General features: G+C 34.8%; 2 protein-coding genes, 1 non-coding gene and 1 pseudogene across 4 annotated transcripts; 2 read left to right on the plus strand and 2 right to left on the minus strand.

The window, feature by feature from the left end:
• Nucleotides 1–3127: 3127 nt before the first annotated feature.
• LOC127107970 (11-beta-hydroxysteroid dehydrogenase 1A) lies at nucleotides 3128–4728 on the plus strand. Its single transcript, XM_051045321.1, has 6 exons — nucleotides 3128–3398; nucleotides 3490–3682; nucleotides 3772–3857; nucleotides 3957–4088; nucleotides 4173–4301; nucleotides 4396–4728. The coding sequence occupies exons 1-6, from the start codon at nucleotides 3216–3218 to the stop codon at nucleotides 4615–4617; spliced, it is 945 nt and encodes a 314-aa protein (XP_050901278.1). The 5' UTR covers nucleotides 3128–3215; the 3' UTR covers nucleotides 4618–4728.
• Nucleotides 4729–5565: 837 nt separating this feature from the next.
• LOC127102085 (11-beta-hydroxysteroid dehydrogenase A-like) lies at nucleotides 5566–7027 on the plus strand (annotated as a pseudogene).
• Nucleotides 7028–7470: 443 nt separating this feature from the next.
• Nucleotides 7471–11962, minus strand: LOC127107969 (recQ-mediated genome instability protein 1). Of its 2 annotated transcripts, none has more exons than XM_051045319.1 (8): nucleotides 11438–11962; nucleotides 10776–10946; nucleotides 10249–10394; nucleotides 9925–10058; nucleotides 8840–9786; nucleotides 8324–8434; nucleotides 8110–8238; nucleotides 7471–8031 (listed from the first exon to the last, which is right to left on the minus strand). In XM_051045319.1, the coding sequence occupies exons 1-8, from the start codon at nucleotides 11894–11896 to the stop codon at nucleotides 7861–7863; spliced, it is 2268 nt and encodes a 755-aa protein (XP_050901276.1). In that variant the 5' UTR covers nucleotides 11897–11962; the 3' UTR covers nucleotides 7471–7860. The 2 variants fall into 2 exon arrangements, with proteins under 2 accessions (XP_050901276.1, XP_050901277.1); XM_051045320.1 differs by having other exon boundaries at nucleotides 11455–11660.
• A 10664-nt stretch (nucleotides 11963–22626) lies between these two features.
• LOC127109852 (small nucleolar RNA R71) lies at nucleotides 22627–22733 on the minus strand. Its single transcript, XR_007797101.1, has one exon. It is a non-coding gene; the product is annotated as a small nucleolar RNA R71 (small nucleolar RNA).
• Nucleotides 22734–22938: the final 205 nt, after the last annotated feature.

Raw genomic sequence — 22938 nt, forward strand, 5'->3', positions numbered from 1 at the left:
TACCTCCCCCCCCCCCCCCCCTTTATAAACCGCTCATTCCATACCTTGAGAGACTTTCTAAGTCCAAGACCGAGGGTCATTTAAAAAAGTTTGCGGAGCTCATGAAGCAGTCCCACATTACTATTCCCTTTTTCTGAGGTCATTACCCTAATTCCTTCATACACTAAGTTCCTTAAAGAGATCTTATCTAATAAAAGGATACTTGATGATGACAGTACATTGGCGCTCACTGAGGAGTGCAGTTCCATTATACAAAATAATATGCCACCTAAACTGAAGGATCTAGGGAGCTTTTCAATTCCATGTGTGATCGGAAAGTTCGTCATCGATAAGGCCTTATGTGATTTATGAGCTAGTGTTAGCTTGATGCCTCTCTCGATTAGTGAGAGGCTGAATTTAGGTGATTTAAAACCAACCAAAATGTCCCTTCAGCTGACTGACCAATTAGTCAAGTACCTCGTAGGCATACTAGAAGACATTCTAATTAGAATCGGGTAGTTGTACATTCCTACAGACTTTATAGTGATGGACATCAAAGAAGACTCCAATATTTCGATCTTATTAGGAAGACCTTTCTTAGCCACAGCTAGTGCTATAATTGATGTGAAAAGAGGAAAACTTACTTTTGAGGTTAGTGAGGAGAAGATTGAGTTTATTCTATCTCAGTTTATGAAAGTTGTTGTTATGGATGATACATGTTGTTTTGTGGACATCATTGATGAATCTTTGAAAGAGATGTCATTAGAGGCACCACCCGTTGAAGCGTTGGTTGCGCCTATGACACTGAAAGTTGAAGATCCCTAAGTTGAATTACTATTAGATGAAGGTTTAGAAGAGTGTCTCTCCCTTACTCCCAATCCGATGCCCGACATAGAGTATCCTAAAGTAGAGCTTAAGGAGCTACCTGAGAGCCTTATATATGAATTTCTAGATACTGAACTAAGCCGCCCTATCATTGTTAATGCCAACCTGGGTATATAAGAGGTTGATTTCCTTGTTGTGTTAAAGAGATATCCTGAGGCATTAGGATACACCATAAATGACCTCAGGGGAAATAGCCCATATGTGTGTATGCACCAAATTATGCTTGAAGAGGATTCTAAAACCTCTTGAGAGCACCAGAGACGGCTGAACCCCAACATGAGTGAGGTTGTCAAGAAGGAAGTTATGAAACTTCTTGATGTTAGGATAATTTATTCTATATCAGATAGCAAGTGGGTAAGTCTGATACACGTGGTACCGAAGAAACGTGGTGTGACAGTAGTGAAGAATGAGAAAGGAGATTCTTTGGCTACACGCACGGTAACAGGTTGGCGGGTGTATATTGATTATAGGAAGCTAAACAAATCCACTAGGAAATATCACTTACCCCTCCTGTTTATTGACCAGATGCTTGAGTGCCTAGTTAGGCACTCGCATTTCTATTACTTGGATGGGTATTCGGGATATTTCCAAATCCTGATACACCTAAACGATCAAGAAAATACTACCTTCACATGCCCTTATGGCACTTTTGCTTATCGGTAGATGTCGTTTGGGTTGTGTAACGCTCCAGCCACATTTCAGAGATGCATGATGGCCACCTTTGCAGACTTTATCGAGGACATAAGGGAAGTATTTATGGATGACTTTTCCGTGTGTGGATCGAGTTTCGAGAATTGTTTAGTGAATTTAGAGAAGGTACTTGAGAGATATGTTAAGGTGAATCTTGTTTTAAATCTTGCATTTTCTTTAGTATGTTACTAGTTAACATAACTTTGCAACCTGATACACTTTAGCTTTGCAACATTTTTCAAATTGGTGTTGTTGATGTCTTGCAACTTGTTGCTGTTGCATTCTCCCTCTGTGATCATGACCAAGAGTGTGTTATCATCATCGAATTCTTGCCTTGTAACTCTAGCTTCATCTTTTTGAGATTTTTTTCTTTTTGGAATTGTATTCTCTTGGAAAATGCTCAAGCTTTTGACAAATATAGCATTGCACACTGCTTTTGTCAACCATTCTTCTTCCACTTCTACCTTATAGATTTCCACCTCTAGAGTTGTTTGATCCAGCAGCCCTATTGCTATTGTTTTTACCCTTTTGGAATATTGAATTCTTAGAACTTTGAGACTTTATTCCACCAAAATTCTGAAAGTTCCTTCTAACTTTGCTCATGGGATACTTTCCTTTCGACTTCTCGTCTCTCATTGAAACAGGCTTGCAAAGCGATCTCTGTCTTTTCCTTATCAACATTCATTTCCTCCATTTTTTTACTCATGGACCTCAAAAGAGTTTTGTAGCTCCTCTTTGTTCATCGTCACAAGATTCTTTGATTCCTCAATCGCAACAACTATGTTATCAAATCTTGACATCAAAGAGCGCAAGATTTTCGCGCCAACATATTACTTCGCAATCATTTCTCCACATGTTTTTACTTGGTTCACCAACCGAGTAATTCTCTTCGTAAAATTGTGGATGGCCTCCTTCTCCTTCATTTGAATCAACTAAAACTGATGTGTGTGAGTTTGTAACCTCACGATCTTTGCCTTGTCAGACCCTAGGTATGCCTTCTCCAAGATTTCTCCCACTTGGTTCGATGATTCGCAATCGCCAACTTTCTCAAATTTATTTGTATCAACGCATTGTTGGATTAAAAACAACGCTTTTAAATATTTCTTCTTTTCTTCCTTACGTGATACTCATTATGCATTCGTTGCACCTTCAATAAGAAGATTCATATTGTTCTTTATCACATCAAGAACATTTTTGTAGCCAAACAATACATTTATTTGTTTGCATCATTTGTCGTAATTCTTCGTATCAAATATATGTAGATTTACAAGAATTCTTTCATTGAAGACAATAGTCATTATTCAACATTAAATTTATGTTTGACATTTATAAGGGATATAACTGATTGAGATGAAAGTTCAACCTGTTCCATTTTAAATTACCTTTTTCTCTAAAGAAATTTTAAATGTTTACTGCATACGTGACCATTACTTAAGCTACCTACTTTTTTTCTCTAGCAGGTTTTGCCATAATTATATATTTCAATCACATCCAACTACCCTCGATAATACTATGTATACAACAATAAATAATCAACACCCAACTACTAAAAATCTGGATATATAATGTATGTATATACTACATAATTATTATTGCCAAAAACTTAGAGACATATCTTCTACTCTAGCATAGGAAGTTGTGATATCCGAAGTCCCAAAACAATGAGTGCAATTTGCAACATACTAAATGTAGTATTGCCCCCATTGTCACTGATTATACTCCCTATCATTATGCTACCTTATATTTTCTTCAAATTGCTTATTCATGGAAAAAACTTGGTGTACAAAGAAAACATGGCAAGAAAAGTAGTACTAATCACAGGGGCAGCCTCAGGAATTGGGGAGGTACATATAATATATTTACTCTAATTTAGTTTCATTATGAATGTTAATATTTTTAATGTTGCTAATAAAACCTTGTTACTTCATTAAAAAGCAATTAGCTTATGAATATGCTAGACGAGGAGCAAGGTTGTCCCTTGTTGACATTAGAAAGGAGAATCTTGTAGCAGTGGCTGAAATGGCAAGATCTCTTGGTTCTCCTGATGTTATCTTCATCGGCGCAGATGTTTCCGACGCTGAAGAAAGTAAACGATTTGTCGATGAAACAATTGACCACTTTAAACAACGTACGCTAGTTTTTACTTTCGAATAAATTATGAAAGATCGTTATCTGATTTTACTTACCTCCTTGATCGAATTTATGTGTTTCATGCAGTGGATCATCTAGTCAATAATGCTGGAATTACAATTCCAGGGTTGATAGAGGATTGTTCTGATATTACTAAATACAGTCCAATTATAGTAAGCTATTGATTCTGCTTCATGTGTTTTGAAAAACTAATTAAGTCTTTTTTTGAAATTTATGAACAAAGAATCTATTATAGTAAGTTTTTATGACAGGATGTAAATTTCTGGGGAGCAGTTCATGGGACTTTACATGCAATTCCACATCTAAAAAAAAGTAAAGGAAGGATCATAGTGATTGCTTCAACTTGTGGATGGTTCCCTCTTCCAAGAACCAGTTTCTATAATGTAAAGTTACACATCATTTTTATTTTACTTTTCAATTATTTAACCAATCAAATAATTTATGTATGGTTTGTTGGATGGTGTCAGGCTAGTAAGGCAGCATTAATAAGTTTCTTTGAGACATTAAGAGTTGAACTTGGTTGGTCTATTGGCATAACAATTGTCACACCAGGATTTATCAAAACAGAACTAGCATTGAAGGCTTATGAAAATACGGTTAGTCAGTTATAATGTTACACCTCCTTTAATTTAAATTTCAACCAATGCACTTTACTCTACCATGTGTTCTAATTCATTTTAATTACTGCAGACTTGTCTGAGAATAATTCCAATGGGGTCAGCATTTGATTGTGCCAAAGACATAGTGAAAAGTGCATGTAGAGGAGATATGTATGTGACAAATCCTTCATGGGTCAAAGTGTTGTTTCCTTTTAAGGTGTTTTATCCTGAGCTTGTGGATTGGGTCCAACAACACATCTTTGGGCCTTTGCCAAACCCTGCTTGTAAGAAAGGAAATAGTAAGACAGATTAAGATGTTATTTAGTGGAATTTGCAGACTTTATTTTGAGATTTGGACTTGCAAAGGTCTCTTTAATATGTGATTTTTATTGATTAACTCTATATATAAGTTTGTTTTGTGTGATCTCTTAAATTGTAGTAGAGATAAGTGTTTGAGAATGCAGTATAGACATTTCTACAATTGTTATCATCTAGACAATGGTAATAATTGAAATTATATAAGATGAATTTAGATTTCACCCCAATAATATTAAAAATAAGGAGTCTAATGCTAGGGGGCAAAAGTTAAGAAATCTATTTATAAAAAATTTATTTTGAAAAAATCAATAAAAAATTTAATTATATATTTTTATTAAAATCAGTAAATAATTTTTAAAATATTATTTCTTCGTTTAGTTCTTAATTTGTGCCATAGTGCTCCTGGGACACAAATTAGCATTACCCTTTAAATAATTATATGATATTGGACTATAAATACTCCCTTTACCAAAAAAAAATCTTTCAAAGTCTGTTGAAATAATGTGTCTGTCGATGTCGGTATCTGACACTAACACCGACACTTATGATTATATTTAATTTAATCATTGGTGTCGGTGTTTAGTGAGAATGTGATAAGGAAAAGTATTACTCTCTTCGTTCTTTTTTAAGTATCACTTTTTTAAATGCATTTTTGTCAAAATTATCCCTAGGTAATTATTACAGAGAGAAAAAATAAAATAAATGTAATAAATAGTTAAGAGTATTATAGATAAAAGAAGAATTATTGTTTGAAAAATAACAATAATAATTAGCTTTCTTGATACGTGTAAAAAGTATAAAAAAATGACCCAGAAACGGATTGAGTACTAATCATAGTGGCCTCGTCTGGCATAGGCTAGGCTAGGCTAAATAAACCATTTGAATAATATATAACTAAATAGAATTTGGTTTCTCTTTGTTTTGCAAATTAAGCATTTGGCATATGAGTAAGGTAAGAGAGGAGCACGCCAAGCTCTAGTTGCCATAAGAAAGAATCGACTCAAAGAGGTTGCTGGCAATAGCTCTCGTCTAGATGGTTGCCTGCACCAAGAATTATGTTCTACAATGCAATACACAAAGCCTCGTCACTACGCTAATTAGATTAGCTTTCGCTACTAAGTAGTATATATTTTGTTGTGTCAGTAACCAGTAGCCAATTTATAGCTTTCAAAATCCATCAGGCAAGCAAAGCATCAGTGATAAGCTTGTATGAGAGTCTAAGAACTGAACTGGGAAAGGACATAGGAATACCTATAGTTACACCAGGGTTGATATAATCAGAAATGACCCAAAGGAAATGGTTCTTGACCCAAGAAATGAGAGATGTACGCTAGCTTTATTTTGCACAAGGGAAATATTTGGTTTTTCATAGTGTTTATGAGTTTTATACTATTTTTGGGGATCAACACTTCAACTTAGTTTGGTGCCTATAAGATCAGTCACAGAAGCTGCCAAAGCAATTGTGAATAGCGCATACCGTGGATACTCGTACCTGACAGAACCAGCATGGATCGGGACTACCTTCTACTGGAAGGTGTTTTGCCCAGAAGTATTGGGCTTCTAAACCATTGGCTGCTACTCTCTGGGACTTCAGTAAGGGAAACAAGAAGAAAAAACTTGTAATGTGCAGCATGAAGTGTCTTATGACTCATAAACATAGCAGCGTCCTAAAAATGACGTTATGTTCTTCTCATTCTTTCCTACTCTTTCAACTATGGTTTTTTTTTACCTTTCTTGCTTCAACTGTTTCATAGTAATGGCTAAATATTTAGTGAAGGAAAATATTTCAGCTATCCACAAGTACAATTACAAACTGAAACTGCAATACCAAGTCTCTTATAATCAAAGTGAAAGAAGAGAAACACTTGTTGATCTTGTCTTGGACAAACATGAAAAGAAATAAAATGATTGATATTTTTTTAACTAAGCAAGTAATATATATTTTTGTATGTATAGTTTTTATTTGGGATGTGGGCTATGAAGATCTAATATGGACACTAACACTGTAATAATTTTTTAAAAAATTAATAAATTAAGTATAGTAATGTGTTGGTGTTGTGTCGTGTGACACTGATGCATATCGAATATCAGACACACCTTGTTCAAAGGTGTAGGTTCTACAGAGGTTGTGAGATGAGTATTTCTTGTGAAAGAAACTTGAATTTCCTTGGGTTGTGATCATTTCCATGGGTGGGTTGTCATCATGCAAGTATTTCTCCTAAAAGAAACTTATGAAATCTCTACTGGAATTGTTCATACATAAAGGGAAAGAGGCTTAGAAAGATACCATTGGTTAATATATCAAAAATGTTGTAAAATTATTTTCTATAATATTCAAAAATATATCATCTTTAATAAATATTTTATCTCTCCCCATCATAATTTTTCATTTTAAGAGTGACATTTACTCAAAATAAAATAAACACATTTGAAAATAAAAAATGTTTCAAATTTAACGATTACTAAGATGATGAATCAGACATTCTACATGCTAAACTGAGTCGGTTGAATTGTGGTTTGACTGATTTTTATTTTACAATTTTTTTTTACTTTAATACTTTTTTTATTGAATTGCTACCAACACTTACTTTCTAACAATTGAGTAACAATTGTGAGTCTCACACCATTGTATGTGGGGTCAGTTTTCAATATGGTGAGATTTATATGAATTTTACTCAATAATAATGTAAAAAAGAAAAGTGTCAAAATAAGTAATATTAACACTTTTTTTATTTATGACTTAGAAATCTCATTGATTGGATCTCCAATCAGATTTTTAAAACATAAGAAAATATGTAACCAAACTCTGAAAATCTAATGAGCTAAAAAGTAGCAAAGCTAAAATCACTTATAAAAATTTACATTTTAAATTAAATTACTAAATCATTTGTTACATGCATTCACTAAGTGCACCACCATCAACATAAACATGATACATGCATTCACTAAATGCACCACCCCCAAAAATGATATACTGGGTAACCTGATATCAAAGGGAGTGTCATACCTTGTTTTGATGAAATTGGACACCACATTTGATAAATGACTTCCTCTCATCGATAGGTCGACTTTGAACCTTCACCTCAGGCCAGATGGCAGAACCACGCTATCTCATACAGCCACATTTCTAATATGCAAGGGCTGCAATGGCATCTTGCCACTCACATTGTGTTGCATGTAACAATTTTGAGCCCAACTCTGTTCCATCCTAATTAGGAAACGTTAGCCATTCAGAAAATTATGGGGATAAAACGATTGCGTCTGAAGGAAAATGTTTTAGAGCTTGTGCAGGGGGAAGAGACTTGAGCCTTCTTAGAAGGGACCACGCGTCAGATTTAGGACAGCCTTGACTCATTTCTAGAGCTAGTGGAAGAGAAAGTTTTCTATTTAATTCCACAAGCATTACTCCCTACAGATTGAAGAAACAACTATTAATATGCATACAAATTGCAGGAATCTGCCATATAGAAATAAAGATTTGTATTACCTCAAAGTTTGCTAAGAAAGCTTGAAATTTGCGCATAGTCTCCTTCATGTTCTGGACTATATTCGTGTCAGAAGAAGAAAGAGCTGCAGTGACCTCCACAGGAGAATAACCAATTCCTTTCTGTACAACCTAAAATATTTTATCATTGATCAGTTTGGTACGGCGGGAAGATAAAGCTCCCATATTAAAAGCTTATGTTTTAGAACAAACTTACATCATGATCAATGAGGATTTCAGAAATAAGACTACCGTCATCTACATATGCCTGAAGCTCGTAGGTTGTCCTTTTCTTATACTGGAATCCTTTAACACCGGTCAGAAAGCACTACAAAAAAAAATAATACGTTTATAATATTGAAAAATAGAGATTACAGAAACTAAGATGCATCAACTACGACATGCTACATAATGAAAATTCCATCCACGGACCAATATCACCATAGAATAGCAATCAATGCCTGATACTCTCAACATTCATAATATGAAGCTTTATATGTAGAGGAGAGAACACAACACGTGGATTCAGCTCAAAAAACTTTTGGCAACTTCGTAGTAAAACGTGTTTGAACTTTTAACATCATCACTATAAAACATGTTGGTAGGTAGCCTATTCTAACAACTTGTATTGGTTAATGAGTCCATAAAAGCAATTTGAATACTGATACTAACATATCACGAGAGCTAAAATCACTACCCAAAGAAAGAACATTGGACAGTTTAAACTCCTTACCTTAATTTTACCCTGAACCAGAGAATCTGTCTCCTTCATTGCAGCCCACTTGGCTGACAAACTAGCTAAGTATGTGAAGGGAACTTCAGGGTCTCCAGACAGTATGAGCGGATTGTCACTGACATCATCCATCAAGATATCTTCATAGTTAAAACCAGTGGATGAAGATCCATTCAGAGGAGTATTATCTGTGACTACAGGATTTCTGTCCCTGTCTATATCCACAATTTCAGAAACAGGAGGGCGCTCAGTAGTCACAGAACTTGCTACATGAACAGTGTCTTCATGTACCGCTGCAACATTCGAGTTCGTGTGAGAAGATTGGTTGCCAATAGAGTTTTCCCTGAAAATATTAGCAGTATCTATATGCATCTCCTCAGCTATTGAAGAAGTCCGGTTAGCCATTGAACTATGATGGGACACAGGATTGGTACCCCGCTGCATATCAATATTCATTGGCTGCACATTTGAATCAATGTGAGGTATTGAATTAGAAGTAGCATTGCGTGCATCCATAGGTGAAGTATGTTCAGTTGCTATTCTAGCACCCCGCTGGCCCGGCGTATCAATATTCATTCGCTCCACGTTTGGCTGCACATTTGAAACCATGTGAGGTATTGAATTAGAAGTAGCAATTTGTGCATCCGTAGGTGAAGCATGTTCAGTTGCTAATCTGGCACCCCGCTGGCCAGGCGAATCAATATTCATCCGCTCCACGTTTGAAACCATGTATGGTATTGAATTGGAAGTAGCATTTCGTGCACCCATGGGTGTAGTATATTCAGTTGTAATGCTGGCACCCTGCTGGCGCCGCATGTCAACATTTGTTCGCTCCACGTTTGAAACCATGTGGGGTATTGAATTGGAAGTAGAATTCTGTGCATTCATGCGCGAAGAGTCTTCAGTTGTTAAGTTGTTACGAGTGCCAGGAATGCTATGGCCAGTACCTGATGTAAAACACGTGCATAAAAAACAGAAAAGATCAGAGTCCAGAATGCTAAGACTGAGGTTGGTTACATCATATGTATATACACATTTGCTCACACAAGCATTTATGCATTCCAATCTATAACATAAAGACTGACCTTGGTTGTTTGCCTGGACAGTATCAGTACTGCGTAATGTTGAGCCACTGTGACTGGGATCATCAACTCTACTTGGAGGCCATGCGGCAAGAGTCGCTCGGACAGATAAAGGGGGAAGCACCCCATCTCTGGTTCTGCATTAGGATAACAAAGATTAACTAAGCAAAGTTTACCTATATACAGCAAAATTACAGATTATAATAGTATAAACCAACAAGAAACATAGAAACAACAAGAAGGTTTACGCAAATTTAGCTTCCATATTAAAATATAACTTTCATGGTTTGTACCAATATAAATACAATTGGAATAATTAATTTGTACCTTTTTCCCCTAGCTGGCTTATTTAGTTCATCAACCAGCCGCTTTCGAGCTGCATCCAGCTCCTCAACAAATCCCCCCAATACTTGAATAGTCTCAGGAACCAGCATCAAAAGCCCATGGCGCACTTGTACGTTAGAGATTGCTACCTACGAGTACAATAGAACCCTCAAGTTCACCCTTACTCGTGAAGAATAGCAAATATATAATGTGTGTCAGGCATCAATAGCAGATGAAAGTGACAAACGAAGAGAAGGCCCCCCAGATGATTAAAAATAAGAATGAACCGTTGCTTATTTGATTGAGCACTTTACCCAGATGCATTAGTTATATCCACCAAAAGTAATACATCCAAATCAGAATTGTTACAAAATGATCTAATCATAACAAAATATGCAAGAAATAATCCAATAAGAGCAAGTTTAAATGTAGAGGACAACTTATTTCTTGAGGCCAAATAAAATAATTATGAGCATGTATGTATGTGTATTCAGATGAAAAGAAAGGATGACTTGTGGCATCAAAGAAACCTTTAAACCAGAAGATGCACAAACTTCAAGATCTTTAATAGGCCGGTACTCCATTCCAAAAACTCTCTGAATACCATCAGTCATTGACAACTTCAGGCACCTTTTAAGGCATGGAGGAGCTTGTTGATATCTGCTTCGTAGAGGACAAGTGATATTGAGAATCTCATCAACCTGCCAATGCATTTGGGTATAAAGTCTTCAAGTTCCGCAAACAAAATTGATCGCAATTAACGACACGCAGAAAATACATCAGCAACAATCTAAGAAAAAAATTCTTAGCCCAATGTCCATCATATGTGAACTTAATTTGGATACCAACACCCTAAAATACTATATATTCTGATAAAGGAATGTTCAAATTCAAATTATTTTCGGTAACCAAAATGCACACCACTAACAAAATTGAATAATGCAATCATTTAGTTAATCTTTTTTTTCCAAATATCAAGATATAGTATAAAGTAAACCTAAAAGTTCGTCTTTGATACTTTTGGCAACTGCAACATTAGTCCTTGAGAATGTAAATATTATGAAGTTGAGATTCACACTCAAACTAACATTAGTAACCGGTGGAGTACAATTCAACAAAAATGTGCCAATGAAGTGAGAAAACCTAAATAATTCTAATAACAAGATGAAGTTAAACTAAACAAAATCAAAACCTGCAATACGTAGGGACCTGGAAGAACATCGAGATGCATGGATTCCACATTAGGCGGGAGCACGCCGCTACCACAGAAATTGAGATCAGAAAACAAAAACTGCTCGAAACAGAGTTTGGCTTTTCTAGCAACATCAAACCCTTGGAAGCCGTTCACCGAACCCCCTAGTTCGCGGAGACAATCAGCAAGCGAGTCTCTCTTCAAGCAAAACCCGAGTCGGCGGAGAAAATCGTTGACCGGACAGTCTGAAGCCTGAGGTTCGGGAACGGGTGGAGGAGGATTGGGCAGAAAGGGGTCATCGGGGATGTCGATGAGGTCGTCGTCGGAGATTACGACGGGCTCCGAGGGGAAATTGGGAGAAGTTTGAGTTTGTTGTGGGGATGTGCGGGGTTGTGGCTGAGGCTCGACTGTGTCGGCGGCGTCTTCGTCGTCGTCGAGTCTGAGACGGCGTATGTGCATTTTTTCCGCGAGAAAAAAATGGGAGGTTTTTTCGAAAATGTGATTCTATTTGCCTTTGGGAATGAGCGGGAATTATAAAAGTACTGATATTCTTTCCCGTGTAAGTAAAAAGGAGGTGCCAAGAGAAATTGAATCACTCTTTTGGGCAAAAGTATGAAGGAGACGGATTTTTTTTAAAAATAATTACTATTTTCAAATTAAATATTAAAATAATTATTTTTTAAAATTATTTATTATACTAACTATTTTTTAAACAAAAAAAAATATACGACAAGAACAACAGTAGTCAGAACAAATGGCACATGTATTGTATTTTTGCACTAAGGGCATCATGCGGCGGATATATGTATTCATTTGGTGCATGTGTCATTCAGTATGGCGCATATGTTTTTTTTTTTTTAAATCATGTGTCGGTCAACATGGCCTTGTAGGATAGATAATCATGCAAGGATGTATACTTGCGCCACTATGTGGCGCCAGATACATGCATGTGTTATTAGGGTTGGCACCTTAGTGAAAAAATATAATACATGTGCCATTTGTCTTGACTACTGCTGTTGTTGTGCAATTTTTTTGTTTGAAAAGTTGTTAGTTTGATAAATAATTTTAAAAAATGATTATTTTAGTATTTAAATTAAAAATAATTGTTATTTAAAAAAAATTGAAGGAGACTCTATTGAGAGAAATTTATTTTTCAAGATAAATTGTGATTTTGTTATAAAGAGATTTTGTCCTCCCACCCAGAGTTATATTTGGCATTTCTCATTGTAATGTTTTTTTATATTACACTACTAAAAAACACGTGTGATGGTGCGATATATGTAGACATGGCAACGGAGCGGGTCGGGGACGGTTTTTACCTCCCCCAAACCCAAACCCGAATCCCCAAACAATCTTCGTTCCCCACCCTAAACCCAAATGGGGACGGAGAATCAAAACCCAAACCCGTCCCAAACGGGTTCGGGTATCCCCGCCCTGCCACCATTCATTTAGTGAAATCAATTTTTTTAATATAAATATTTATTTTTTCCAAAATAAAACTAAATTACAAATAATAAAATAAAATAATCTAAAAATATTTCATTCATATATTTCAAATATTTTAAATAATAAATTCAAATTAAAATATCAAAACATTGACCATAGATTTAATATTCTAAATTATCAAAAATAATAATAATAATGTACATAATGAAATAAACGGGACGGGTTCGAGGGTGAGTTCGGGGTGGGTATTAGTGTCCCCATTACCCGATCCGTCCCCATATTTTATAATCGGGGAAAACTCAAACCCGAATCCAAACTTAGTCAAAGCAGGTTTTCCTCGTCAACTTCGAGGCGGATTTGGATGGGTACCCGCGGGTACGGGTTATGTTGTCATGTCTAGATATTTGTTTTCATTATGAATGGTAATTTGGCTCATCATAAGTAGATATTTACAAAAGTATCCACTTAAATAAACGGAGATGGGTTTATCCACTTAAATAAACGGAGATGGGTGTGGGTATAAATACTTTAATACTCACCTGTTACATACCCGCATAATATATATTTATATATTTTAATTCATATTATTATATAAAAATAAATGTCTATCAATTTTAAAGTACTAGATATTTAATATAAATGATTTTTTATTTCAAAATTCAATAATAATTTTTTTTAAAAACTTTTTAATATTTTTAAAAATTTATACTTTATACTTGGTATATTAATTTTTAATTGAAATGTGAATAACATACTGGTACGGGCACTTATATACCTATAGAGTACATGTACGGATGTCAATGTTGATATTCAAGCGGGTATGAGTTCGGATACAAAAAAAAAATTCTAATTGCGAGTATGGAAACGGGTACGGTAGTATTCTATCCAAACTCTGCCCATTGTCATCTCTAACTCTCATTAACACATTTTTTCACAAATATAAAAAATTGTTATTTTATTGAAGTTGTAATAAAAAAATTATGTATGGAAGCTAACATCATTTGAATCAATTGTAGTTTTTTTTTCATTTATAAATATTATTTTTGTTTTAACATCGTTTATAAAAATATTTGGTTCAATAGTAAACTTCTATCAACAATATATACTTTTTGTTTATAAAAATATTTGTATTAAAAATATCTTTTTTCTCATTTATAAAAATCTTTATATCAACAATATGTTTTTTTTACCGTTTAGAAAAATATTATATCAATAATATATTTTTTCGTTTATAAATATTATTTTTGTTTTAACATCGTTTATAAAAATATTTGGTTCAATAGTAAACTTCTATCAACAATATATACTTTTTATTTATAAAAATATTTGTATTAAAAATATTTTTTTTCTCATTTATAAAAATATTTATATCAACAATAAGTTTTTTTTTACCGTTTATAAAAATATTGTATCAATAATATATTATTTCACGTAATTAAAATCTATTAAAATTATAACTTAAATATAGAGATTTAGTATCAGTGAAATAATAAATTTTAATTAAAAACTATTTAATATTATTATTAAATCATAAATTTTAATTTTAAAAAACTAATTAAAGTAATATTGATTAAAGCTAAGGGTGTACATGGGTTGGGTTAGACCGGGTTTGGTCTAACTCGTTATCCAACTCGTTCAAACTTTAATGGGTTGGGTTGGTCGTTCAACTTGCAATTTCATTGTCAAAACCAACCTGAACCGACTCGTTCATTTATGGGTTGGGTTGAGTTCGCGGGTTGTTTTTCAAATGAAAAATATATTTTTTATGATTCTTTTTATCAATTTAAAAAAAGGCTTAAATGCATTTTTGGTCTCCCTATTTTGAAGTTTTTAAAATTTTAGTCCCTCCATTTTAAAAATCAATTATTTGGTCCCTAAAGTTTACTTCCTTTGGGGTTTTCATTGTACCCCTCCAATTTTGTAAATATGACATTGATGATTAGCATTAAAAATAAATTTTTAATGATATGGATGAGTATAATAATTTATTATTTATTATTACTTTTTAAAGAATTAATTAATAATTATCCATTCTATTATTTTATTAAATTTTTTAAAATATTAATTAATTGAATTGTTAAAATTAAATGTTAGGCCTTAACCCAATTCATCATCTATTAGCCCAACAATCCAATTGCAAGTTAGTGTTAGTGTGACATATATAAACACTTAAGCAAAGTACAGATCAAATAATGTGGGACTCAACTTACCACTTGAAGTTGCTGCACCAATTTCACAACTCTTCTTCTTCATCAACAACAGACATTCCATAAATTCAACTTATCTCACCCTACACATATTACCCCAACTAGCAACAGTTGCTTCATCAACATAGATTAGACTTTGTCATAAAATTGAAAGAGTTACTTGATTTAAAGGTTGGTAAAGAAATGAAAGTGACACACAAGTCACCAACTTCATATGTGGTTGAAGCATGTGATGTGTATGAAATGGATAGTGATAAAGATGATAATGATAATATTGCATCCAGGTCAAAACACATGAGAAGCTTAACGTAACAATACATGTTGTAAGACCCCAATTTTGACCATAAGATCTCTCATGCCATCTCATCATATGCATTAGTCTTGGGATCATACCTTGGCATCCTCCTTACCCCTCATTCATTGGGTTTATATTGGGAGAGATCACCAAGTACCATGTGATTGTATTTTGTCATCTTTACTAACCAAAATACCAAAAATATGTCTTTGCATTTGTCTAACTATTTTATAGGTAAAGCACATGATCACTTTTGATCTATCAAGCTCACATCTAGGGTTTAAAGCCCTCTCTGCCAAGAGCACAATCAAGTAATGGTCCACAATGGCTTTAGACATCATATATGAGTCCCCATGAGCTTCGTATGTTATTTTGATCATTAAATCATCAAAAGTTTGGAATTGGTTTGCCTTGGAAACCCTAGTTCATCTGGGTATCTTGTGTAACTTCTTCACCAAGCTTATTCAAAAAATGGTCAAATATTTAAAGTTACACCTCAAATTTCATCATCTTATGCATATATGATCTCCCATGAGTCCCAAAAGTCAAGAGAATTGCAAGCTAGCAAGTTGGTTAATGGTGGTTGACCAGAGGAATTCATCTGATCAAAACTAGGGTCCCCTAGACCCTATCTCCTGCAATTTTTATCATATGAAAATTATTCCAAGAGAAAAGTTACTCTAAATTACATTCCAAACAACTTTCATGTTTAGGTCTAGAGCTATTTTTGCTTGGAAAGTCATTTTTTATGATGAAAGATTATAGGTCATTTTGTCTAAACCCTAATTTTGAGGTCAAATTACCAAGACCATAACCTGCTCAATTTTTATGAGATGAAAGATTTACAAGTTTCACAATCAAATTCAATATGTCTACTTCAACTTTTATTTTTGGAGGAAGAGCTAATTCAACTTTTATGAGCATGTGATATGATGATGCATTATAGGTCATTTTGGACCAATACCATTGAACAAGTGATTTTCCTCAACTTCAAAAATGAATAACTCATTCATTTTAAATCCAAATGAGATCAACTTTGTAAACATTTTGTAGGTTTTGAAAGATCTACAACTTTGATGAAGATACTTTTCTCATTTGAAGCTCACACAAAAAGTTAGCCAAGGTGGAATAAGTGAACATATAGTTTGACACTTAAAAAAAATTGATATGTTAAAATTTTCAAACTTCCACCTCAAAATTCATCATGATACAAGCTTCAAATGGAAAAGTGTTCAACATGGAAGTTGTTCCTCTTGATATAACCTTTCCAAAAAGTCCTATTTTATCCATTTTGGACAAGATTTGAATGGGTTGCGCATGGCTTGAACATGGCATCATCATTTGGCAAAATCAAAACTTCAAACAACCAAACACAATTGCCTTGCATTCCAAGTTGCTTTCAGACTCATTCACACTTGATTATAGACCTAAGAGAGTGACTTCATGGGCCTGTACACGCCCATGCAAGCATGCATCATCCATTTCCAAATTTGGAAGTTTAATTTGAAGATGCAAATAACATGAGCTACAACTATAAATAGAGGCCTTTGGCATCAGAAATAGAGATCCCCTCGCGCCAACTTTGCTCCAATATCCCAAACCCTTCCATTTGAAAGGAGAAACCTGAGAATTTTGTTTGAAAATTGAGTTTGAATCTCACTATTTTGAGATTCAAAACTCCAGGGTTCCAAAGCCTTTGGTTGATTCTAATCTACTTCTGCAAGCTTCCAGAGTGAGATCAAGCAAGAATCAAAGCAAGAGCAATCGAATTTTGCACTGCATTGAAGGTATTTTCCAGAATTTTTCATCTCTTTAATTCTCACTCAATTCTCCATAAATCTCTTGGTTCCTTGGTTGTCTGAAGTCCTACCAATGTAGGCAAGAAGATTGAGTTGCTTTGAGGTCAAATCGAAGCAACTCAGATCATGTACCTCAAATATCAACTCCATGTATCTCTCAATATACTTGGAGTTAGGATGAATTAGGCCAGATTCATGATCAGTGTCATTTTTACTTTAAAATCATGTCCTTCTTTTTTATTTTAGTGATGGTGATGGGTGGACCAGTCCGGCGAGGCTCGCTTGAGAAGGTGATCGGAGTTTTGCTCCGGTGGTAAGTTGGCATGGTCCAGAGCCACATGATCTTTTTGAATTAATCTAATCAAGAGCGTTGGTTTTGAATACCTTGTTTGTGGCACGCTGACTCAAGTCCATGGTGGAACGCATGTTTGAATCCACTTGATCTGTCACCTCAATTAATGAGGGAGATCAAGTGGTCCACATTTTTTCTGATTTTCCAATTTTCATTTTATTTGTGTTATTTTCATTAATTCATATTAATTTTAATATTGATCCAAAAATATAAGAGTTTCACCAAAAAAATTTAAATAAATTCCTCTTTCATTTGCTTAATTAAAATTATTTTTTGGATCATTATTAATATTTTTCATGATTTAATTGATTTTGTGAATATTTTTAATTGTTTAAAAATACTTTTAAGTTTCCAAAAATTATGATTTTTTTCTCCAAGGTCCTTTGACCTTGTTTGACCTATGATAAATCTCATGGCCATTTTTTTGGTGTTTTGATGAGATTTTAGGAAATTGACCAACCATGATTTAATTTAATACATATTTTAATTATTTTTAATTGTTTAAATGTCAAATAAATTGTGTATAGCCATTTTAATTGACTTGTTGAGTTTGATTGTGTTGTTGGACCTTGGTCAAGGTTGATTTGACTTTGTTAGGTTAAGATCATTGGATTTAGGGGATTGATGGAATGTACATTCCATCTTCCATCTCCCAAAATGAATGGATTAATTTGGTAAAAGTCCTCATTTGACCAATTTGTGTTTGATTCATTCCCCCTCCCTCTTCCTCTCATTCCCCTTCTTTATTCATTCATATCATGGACCTATGGTATCTCTATATCCTAAGGCTAGTTGATTGCAAAATCAACATGAGTATGGATGAGATTAGGTCCACCATTTTGCATATTGTGTGTGGTATGTTTCATGAGCATAGTCCATTATACTATGTCTCTAACATGCATTAACACCAAAATTCTATTGCCCGACCTCAAATAGTTGTGACTTCTACATAAGTCCAATTACGATTGCTTAACATAGCGCTAAATTTGTGACATAAAAGGCATAGCGTTCTAGTAAGTGAGATTGTAAGTCTCCTTTCTTTCATGGTATTGTGTGGAAACTTGACCTTTTTTCCTTCCTTTGGAATATGTCTTGGTTCAAGGATCCATGATTGTGATAAGTGGGTTGAGTGTTCTCCAAAGAATGACTTAAACAAAACAAAGCAAAAGCAATACTAACTTCTAATCAACTAACAACTAACATTTAATTTCAAGTCATTTACTTTTATGCACTTTAATTTTTAAACTTTACTCATTTGCCATTATTCATACCATTCAATTTGTTTACTTTAATGTCATTTTCACTTTACCCACTTGGGTCATATTTTGTGATATATTGTGCTTGTATATATTTGTTTGCTTGTGTGGTCTTTTGACCTTAATGTACATAATAAGAACAAAAAACCCTAAAAAATATTTTGTGTGGACTGTTGGTTTGATCTGAGACTATTGGACTTAGAATTTAGGCAACACTCCCTATGCAAAGGACTTGGACAATGCCAACTTTCATGAAACCAAGTGCTTGTGAAGTGAACATTCATCTGATACAATATTGAAGATCCATTTGAGTTCATCTGCTACATGATCATAATGAAGTTGTTATTTTGAACTTGTGCCTAATGTCATCTTTGAAGTCATCTGATGCATGGGAAATTTTGAAGAAGATCATGGAGTTGCTAAGCTTAGATGTGGCTATCTTTATTTGATGCCTTGATTTTCACCTTTCTATTTGTGTATTGATGTTGCTTGATTCTAAAGTCCAAGGGAAATCTGGGTTTCTATATGACATTCTTATCTATTGGATTGTAGCCCATTGGTCAGATCTTTTCAACTCTTAACTTTTAAGTTTGTGCTTAGGATTAATATCTTCATCTCCTCCCCATTTCTTTAATTTCAAATCTCTACCTCCTTTTAAAATCTTCTTTGCTTGTGTTTGTTTTTTCTAAACTTAGACCATTTTTGCAAATTAGAAACTCTGGCCTTATGCCATTGCTTTTTTAAACTCTTTTCTTAATCAAACTTGTAAATAAACTTAATTATACTTGACTTAAAATTTCAAAAGCCAAAAAGAACTAACACTCATTCAAACCATTTTAGGCCTTTTGTGCCTTTGTTAAATTTAAATTTTTGTTAAAAGCAACTCACTCACTTTGAAATTGTTACCACGAACTACGAGGTTTTGATCCCTCATTTTTATATTGGTACGTAGGCACAAGTCCGAAGTTCTTGTCAAATAGAAAAAAATATAGTTAATGAATTCTTTTCTCATTACTCCAATCTATTTTATTGCAAACATCATTTTGTACAAAAACACATATGCACACAAAAAAGGGCTCCCTAGGATTACCTAGGATACTTTGGATGCTAACACCTTTCCTCTGTGTAGCCAACCCCCTTAGTTGTAATCTCTGGCATTTTATTAGTTTTGATTTGTAAACTTCTTATCTTTTGGGTTTTGTTCGTACTTTTCCCTTTTCCCTTGGAAACAATAAAAGCGCGGTGGTGACTCTGGTTTCATTAACGTCTAGCTTATCCATAACTTGATGATCATGAATTTGCTGCTATAGAATTAAGTGGCGACTCTGTTGGGGAGTAGTCTCCAATGGGTTTAGCCTACTTTTTTGTGTGTATATAATTATATATTTGATGTATGTATATTTATTTGTATGATATAATCTGCTTGTTGTGCTTGGTGATCTCTGAGTGGTGAGATAAGTTCTAACCCGAACTTGAGTACAATTAAGATAGGAGGATGGTATAGTCATGTTCGACTTGTATGGAGTAGTCCTTAACAATTTGGCTTGAGACCCATCTCAGTGGAGACCCTTTTGGAGTTATGAATGTCACATAAGTTATTTGTGGTTAGGCATTACTATCTCTGATTTGGGGTCCGAGAAGTGATCACACCGAATTACACCGTGTTTTTGACTCGGATTTCACATGTTTATTAGGACTTTATTACCGTTTTATTTTGTATTATGCCCTCTTTTCTCTTGTTTTCAGATATTTAGCACTTTCAGACACTTTTGGAAGAAACGAAGCAAAAAGACCTAAAATTAGGGTTTTTCGGCGAAATTACACACATGGCGTTGCACATGGCGGCCGCTATAGGGGAAGCCATGAGTCACCAGCCCTTAACCAGGAGGTAACCGCCACGTCCCCATGATTCACCCCATTTACACACATGGCGGGCGCCATGAAGGGATGGCGGGTGCCACCTTTGGAAATCACGTTCCTACTAAAGCCCACTAATGGGAAGTTGGAGGGCACCATGGTCTTTACAAACTGCTCAGAATCTCTATAAATAGCTCATTTCATTTTGTTTTCTAGCATCCAACTTAGTTTTACAACACTAAGCATATAGTATCATTTGTAATAGCGATAATCCGTCACATCTGGGGGTTATCGCATCTTTGTGAGATTGAGTTGGATACTTCGAGTCGCTGTCGTCTTTAGCTTCAGGAGTCGGAGGTTTATTTTTGTATCAGAATCGAAGCTTCCGTTTGGAGCAAGTTCTTATTTATCGCTTTATTTATTTATTTCCCGCATCGCTTTTATTTTATTTATTTCCCGCATCGCCTTTACTTTATTTATTTTCCGCACTCGCTTTACTTTATTTATTTTTCGCACTCGCTTTACTATATTTATTTCCCGCACTCGCTTTACTTTATTTATTTTCTGCACTCGCTTTACTTTATTTATTTTCCGCACTCGCTTTACTTTATTTACTTTACGCACTTTACTCGCTCTCTACACCTCACATTCTAAAACAAACTTTTCATCATGATTAACACCGTTGTGTTCGTTTGTGTTACCATGTCTGGCTAAATCTTTTAAAGGTTAGAATGTAAGGATCGCGGTTAAAGTAATGTTTCACATATTCAAATCTGTAGAAATACTTAAAAGGTTGTTTTGATTTTTAACTTGAGTTTTCTAAAACAGACTTGGTTAGTTTTAACTATTCGAGGAGTGCAAAAGCACCCTGGCTTAGTAACTAGGAATCTTTATCACTTTAAGGAAAAACTGTTTTTGAAACTATTTTCGGACGCGTTGATAGGTTTAAAATTAGGAAACTCCTTGGGTAAACTTTCCAAATCAAAGTCACTTTTCAACTAAGTTTACGAGTCTCATTTCTTAAAAATAGGTTTACTACTTTAGCGTTCGGCGCACCTTTTATAAGTGACGATAAAAGGCCTTAATTTAAGGGTAAACTCGGTTCTGAATACGCGAAAGCGACAATTCCTGTTAAATGGATTCTTTTCAAGAGTAGAAAATATTGCCTCATAAGTAGTTCTATTTAGACGATCGAAACATCACTTAACTGACGTGAATTACATTCAACCTATCTTTACCTGCATTTATTATTTACTGTTATTTTGCAAACCCAATATCTCTTTTATACCGCCTTAGATAAACACCGTAATGATAGTATTCGATAGATTGACGATTGGTCTCTGTGGGATCGATATACTTTTATATTACTTTGACATTATTCGTGCACTTGCGAATCACAGCAAACAAGTTTTTGGCGCCGTTGTCGGGGACCAACTTCGTCAACTTTCGTACCCCGTTGTTACACCGTATAGACTAAGGCATTTTTAGTCGGTAAATGCGAAGAACCCGTAGTACCGGAAATTTAGTAGATCCTTTAGAGGAACCCGAACGTTATACTCGTACACGCCTCTTACTCATTAGAATCAAGAAAGCTATGGCCGAGAATCGCGATAGGCGACCTCTTAAGGAATTTGCCCAACCCTCTGATGAGGAACCTAGTTCGAGTATAGTAAACCCCCTTATACCTGCTAACAATTTCGAACTAAAACCGTCTTTGTTGCAACTAGTGCAACAAAACCAATACGCGGGTCTCGCAACCGAGAACCCGAATCAACATTTAAAAGTTTTTATCCAACTAGCCGACACCTTTAAATCTAACGGCGCTTCACCCGATGCGATCCGTTTAAGATTATTTCCTTTCTCCCTCAGGGATAGAGCACGTTCATGGCTAGATTCACTTCCAGCTAATTCAATAACTACCTGGGAAAACCTTAGGAGAGTATTCCTTGCTAGATAGTTCCCCCTAGCAAGACTGCTGTTCTTCGAAACTAAATAACTAGATTTGCTCAAAACCAAGGAGAATCGCTTTTTGAAGCTTGGGAGAGATATAAAGAGCTATTAAGAGTCTGCCCACACCATGGCCTAGAACAATGGTTGATCATTCACACCTTTTACAATGGACTCCATTATAACACCAAGATAAGCATCGATGCTGCCGCAGGTGGCGCGCTGATGAGCAAACCTTATCCAGAAGCCTGTGACCTAATTGAGGATATGGCCCAAAACCATTATCAATGGGGAACTAAACGAGCATCGATAGAGAAAAAGGAGACCCAAGATGGAATACAT

Source organism: Lathyrus oleraceus, chromosome 7, assembly GCF_024323335.1.
Source record: "Lathyrus oleraceus cultivar Zhongwan6 chromosome 7, CAAS_Psat_ZW6_1.0, whole genome shotgun sequence".
NCBI classification, from domain to species: Eukaryota; Viridiplantae; Streptophyta; class Magnoliopsida; order Fabales; family Fabaceae; genus Lathyrus; species Lathyrus oleraceus.

Bases quoted from the DNA above. Each gene is read 5' to 3' on its own strand.
- LOC127107970 (XM_051045321.1), top strand. From the start codon at position 3,216: ATGAGTGCAATTTGCAACATACTAAATGTAGTATTGCCCCCATTGTCA. The intron at 3,399-3,489 runs GTACATATAATA...TTCATTAAAAAG, and splicing joins CAGCCTCAGGAATTGGGGAG to CAATTAGCTTATGAATATGC. The intron at 4,302-4,395 runs GTTAGTCAGTTA...TAATTACTGCAG, and splicing joins TGAAGGCTTATGAAAATACG to ACTTGTCTGAGAATAATTCC.
- LOC127107969 (XM_051045319.1), bottom strand. From the start codon at position 11,896: ATGCACATACGCCGTCTCAGACTCGACGACGACGAAGACGCCGCCGAC. The intron at 8,435-8,839 runs GTAAGGAGTTTA...TTTTTTTTGTAG, and splicing joins TGGTTCAGGGTAAAATTAAG to TGCTTTCTGACCGGTGTTAA. The intron at 8,032-8,109 runs GTAATACAAATC...TTCAATCTGTAG, and splicing joins CTTTCTTAGCAAACTTTGAG to GGAGTAATGCTTGTGGAATT.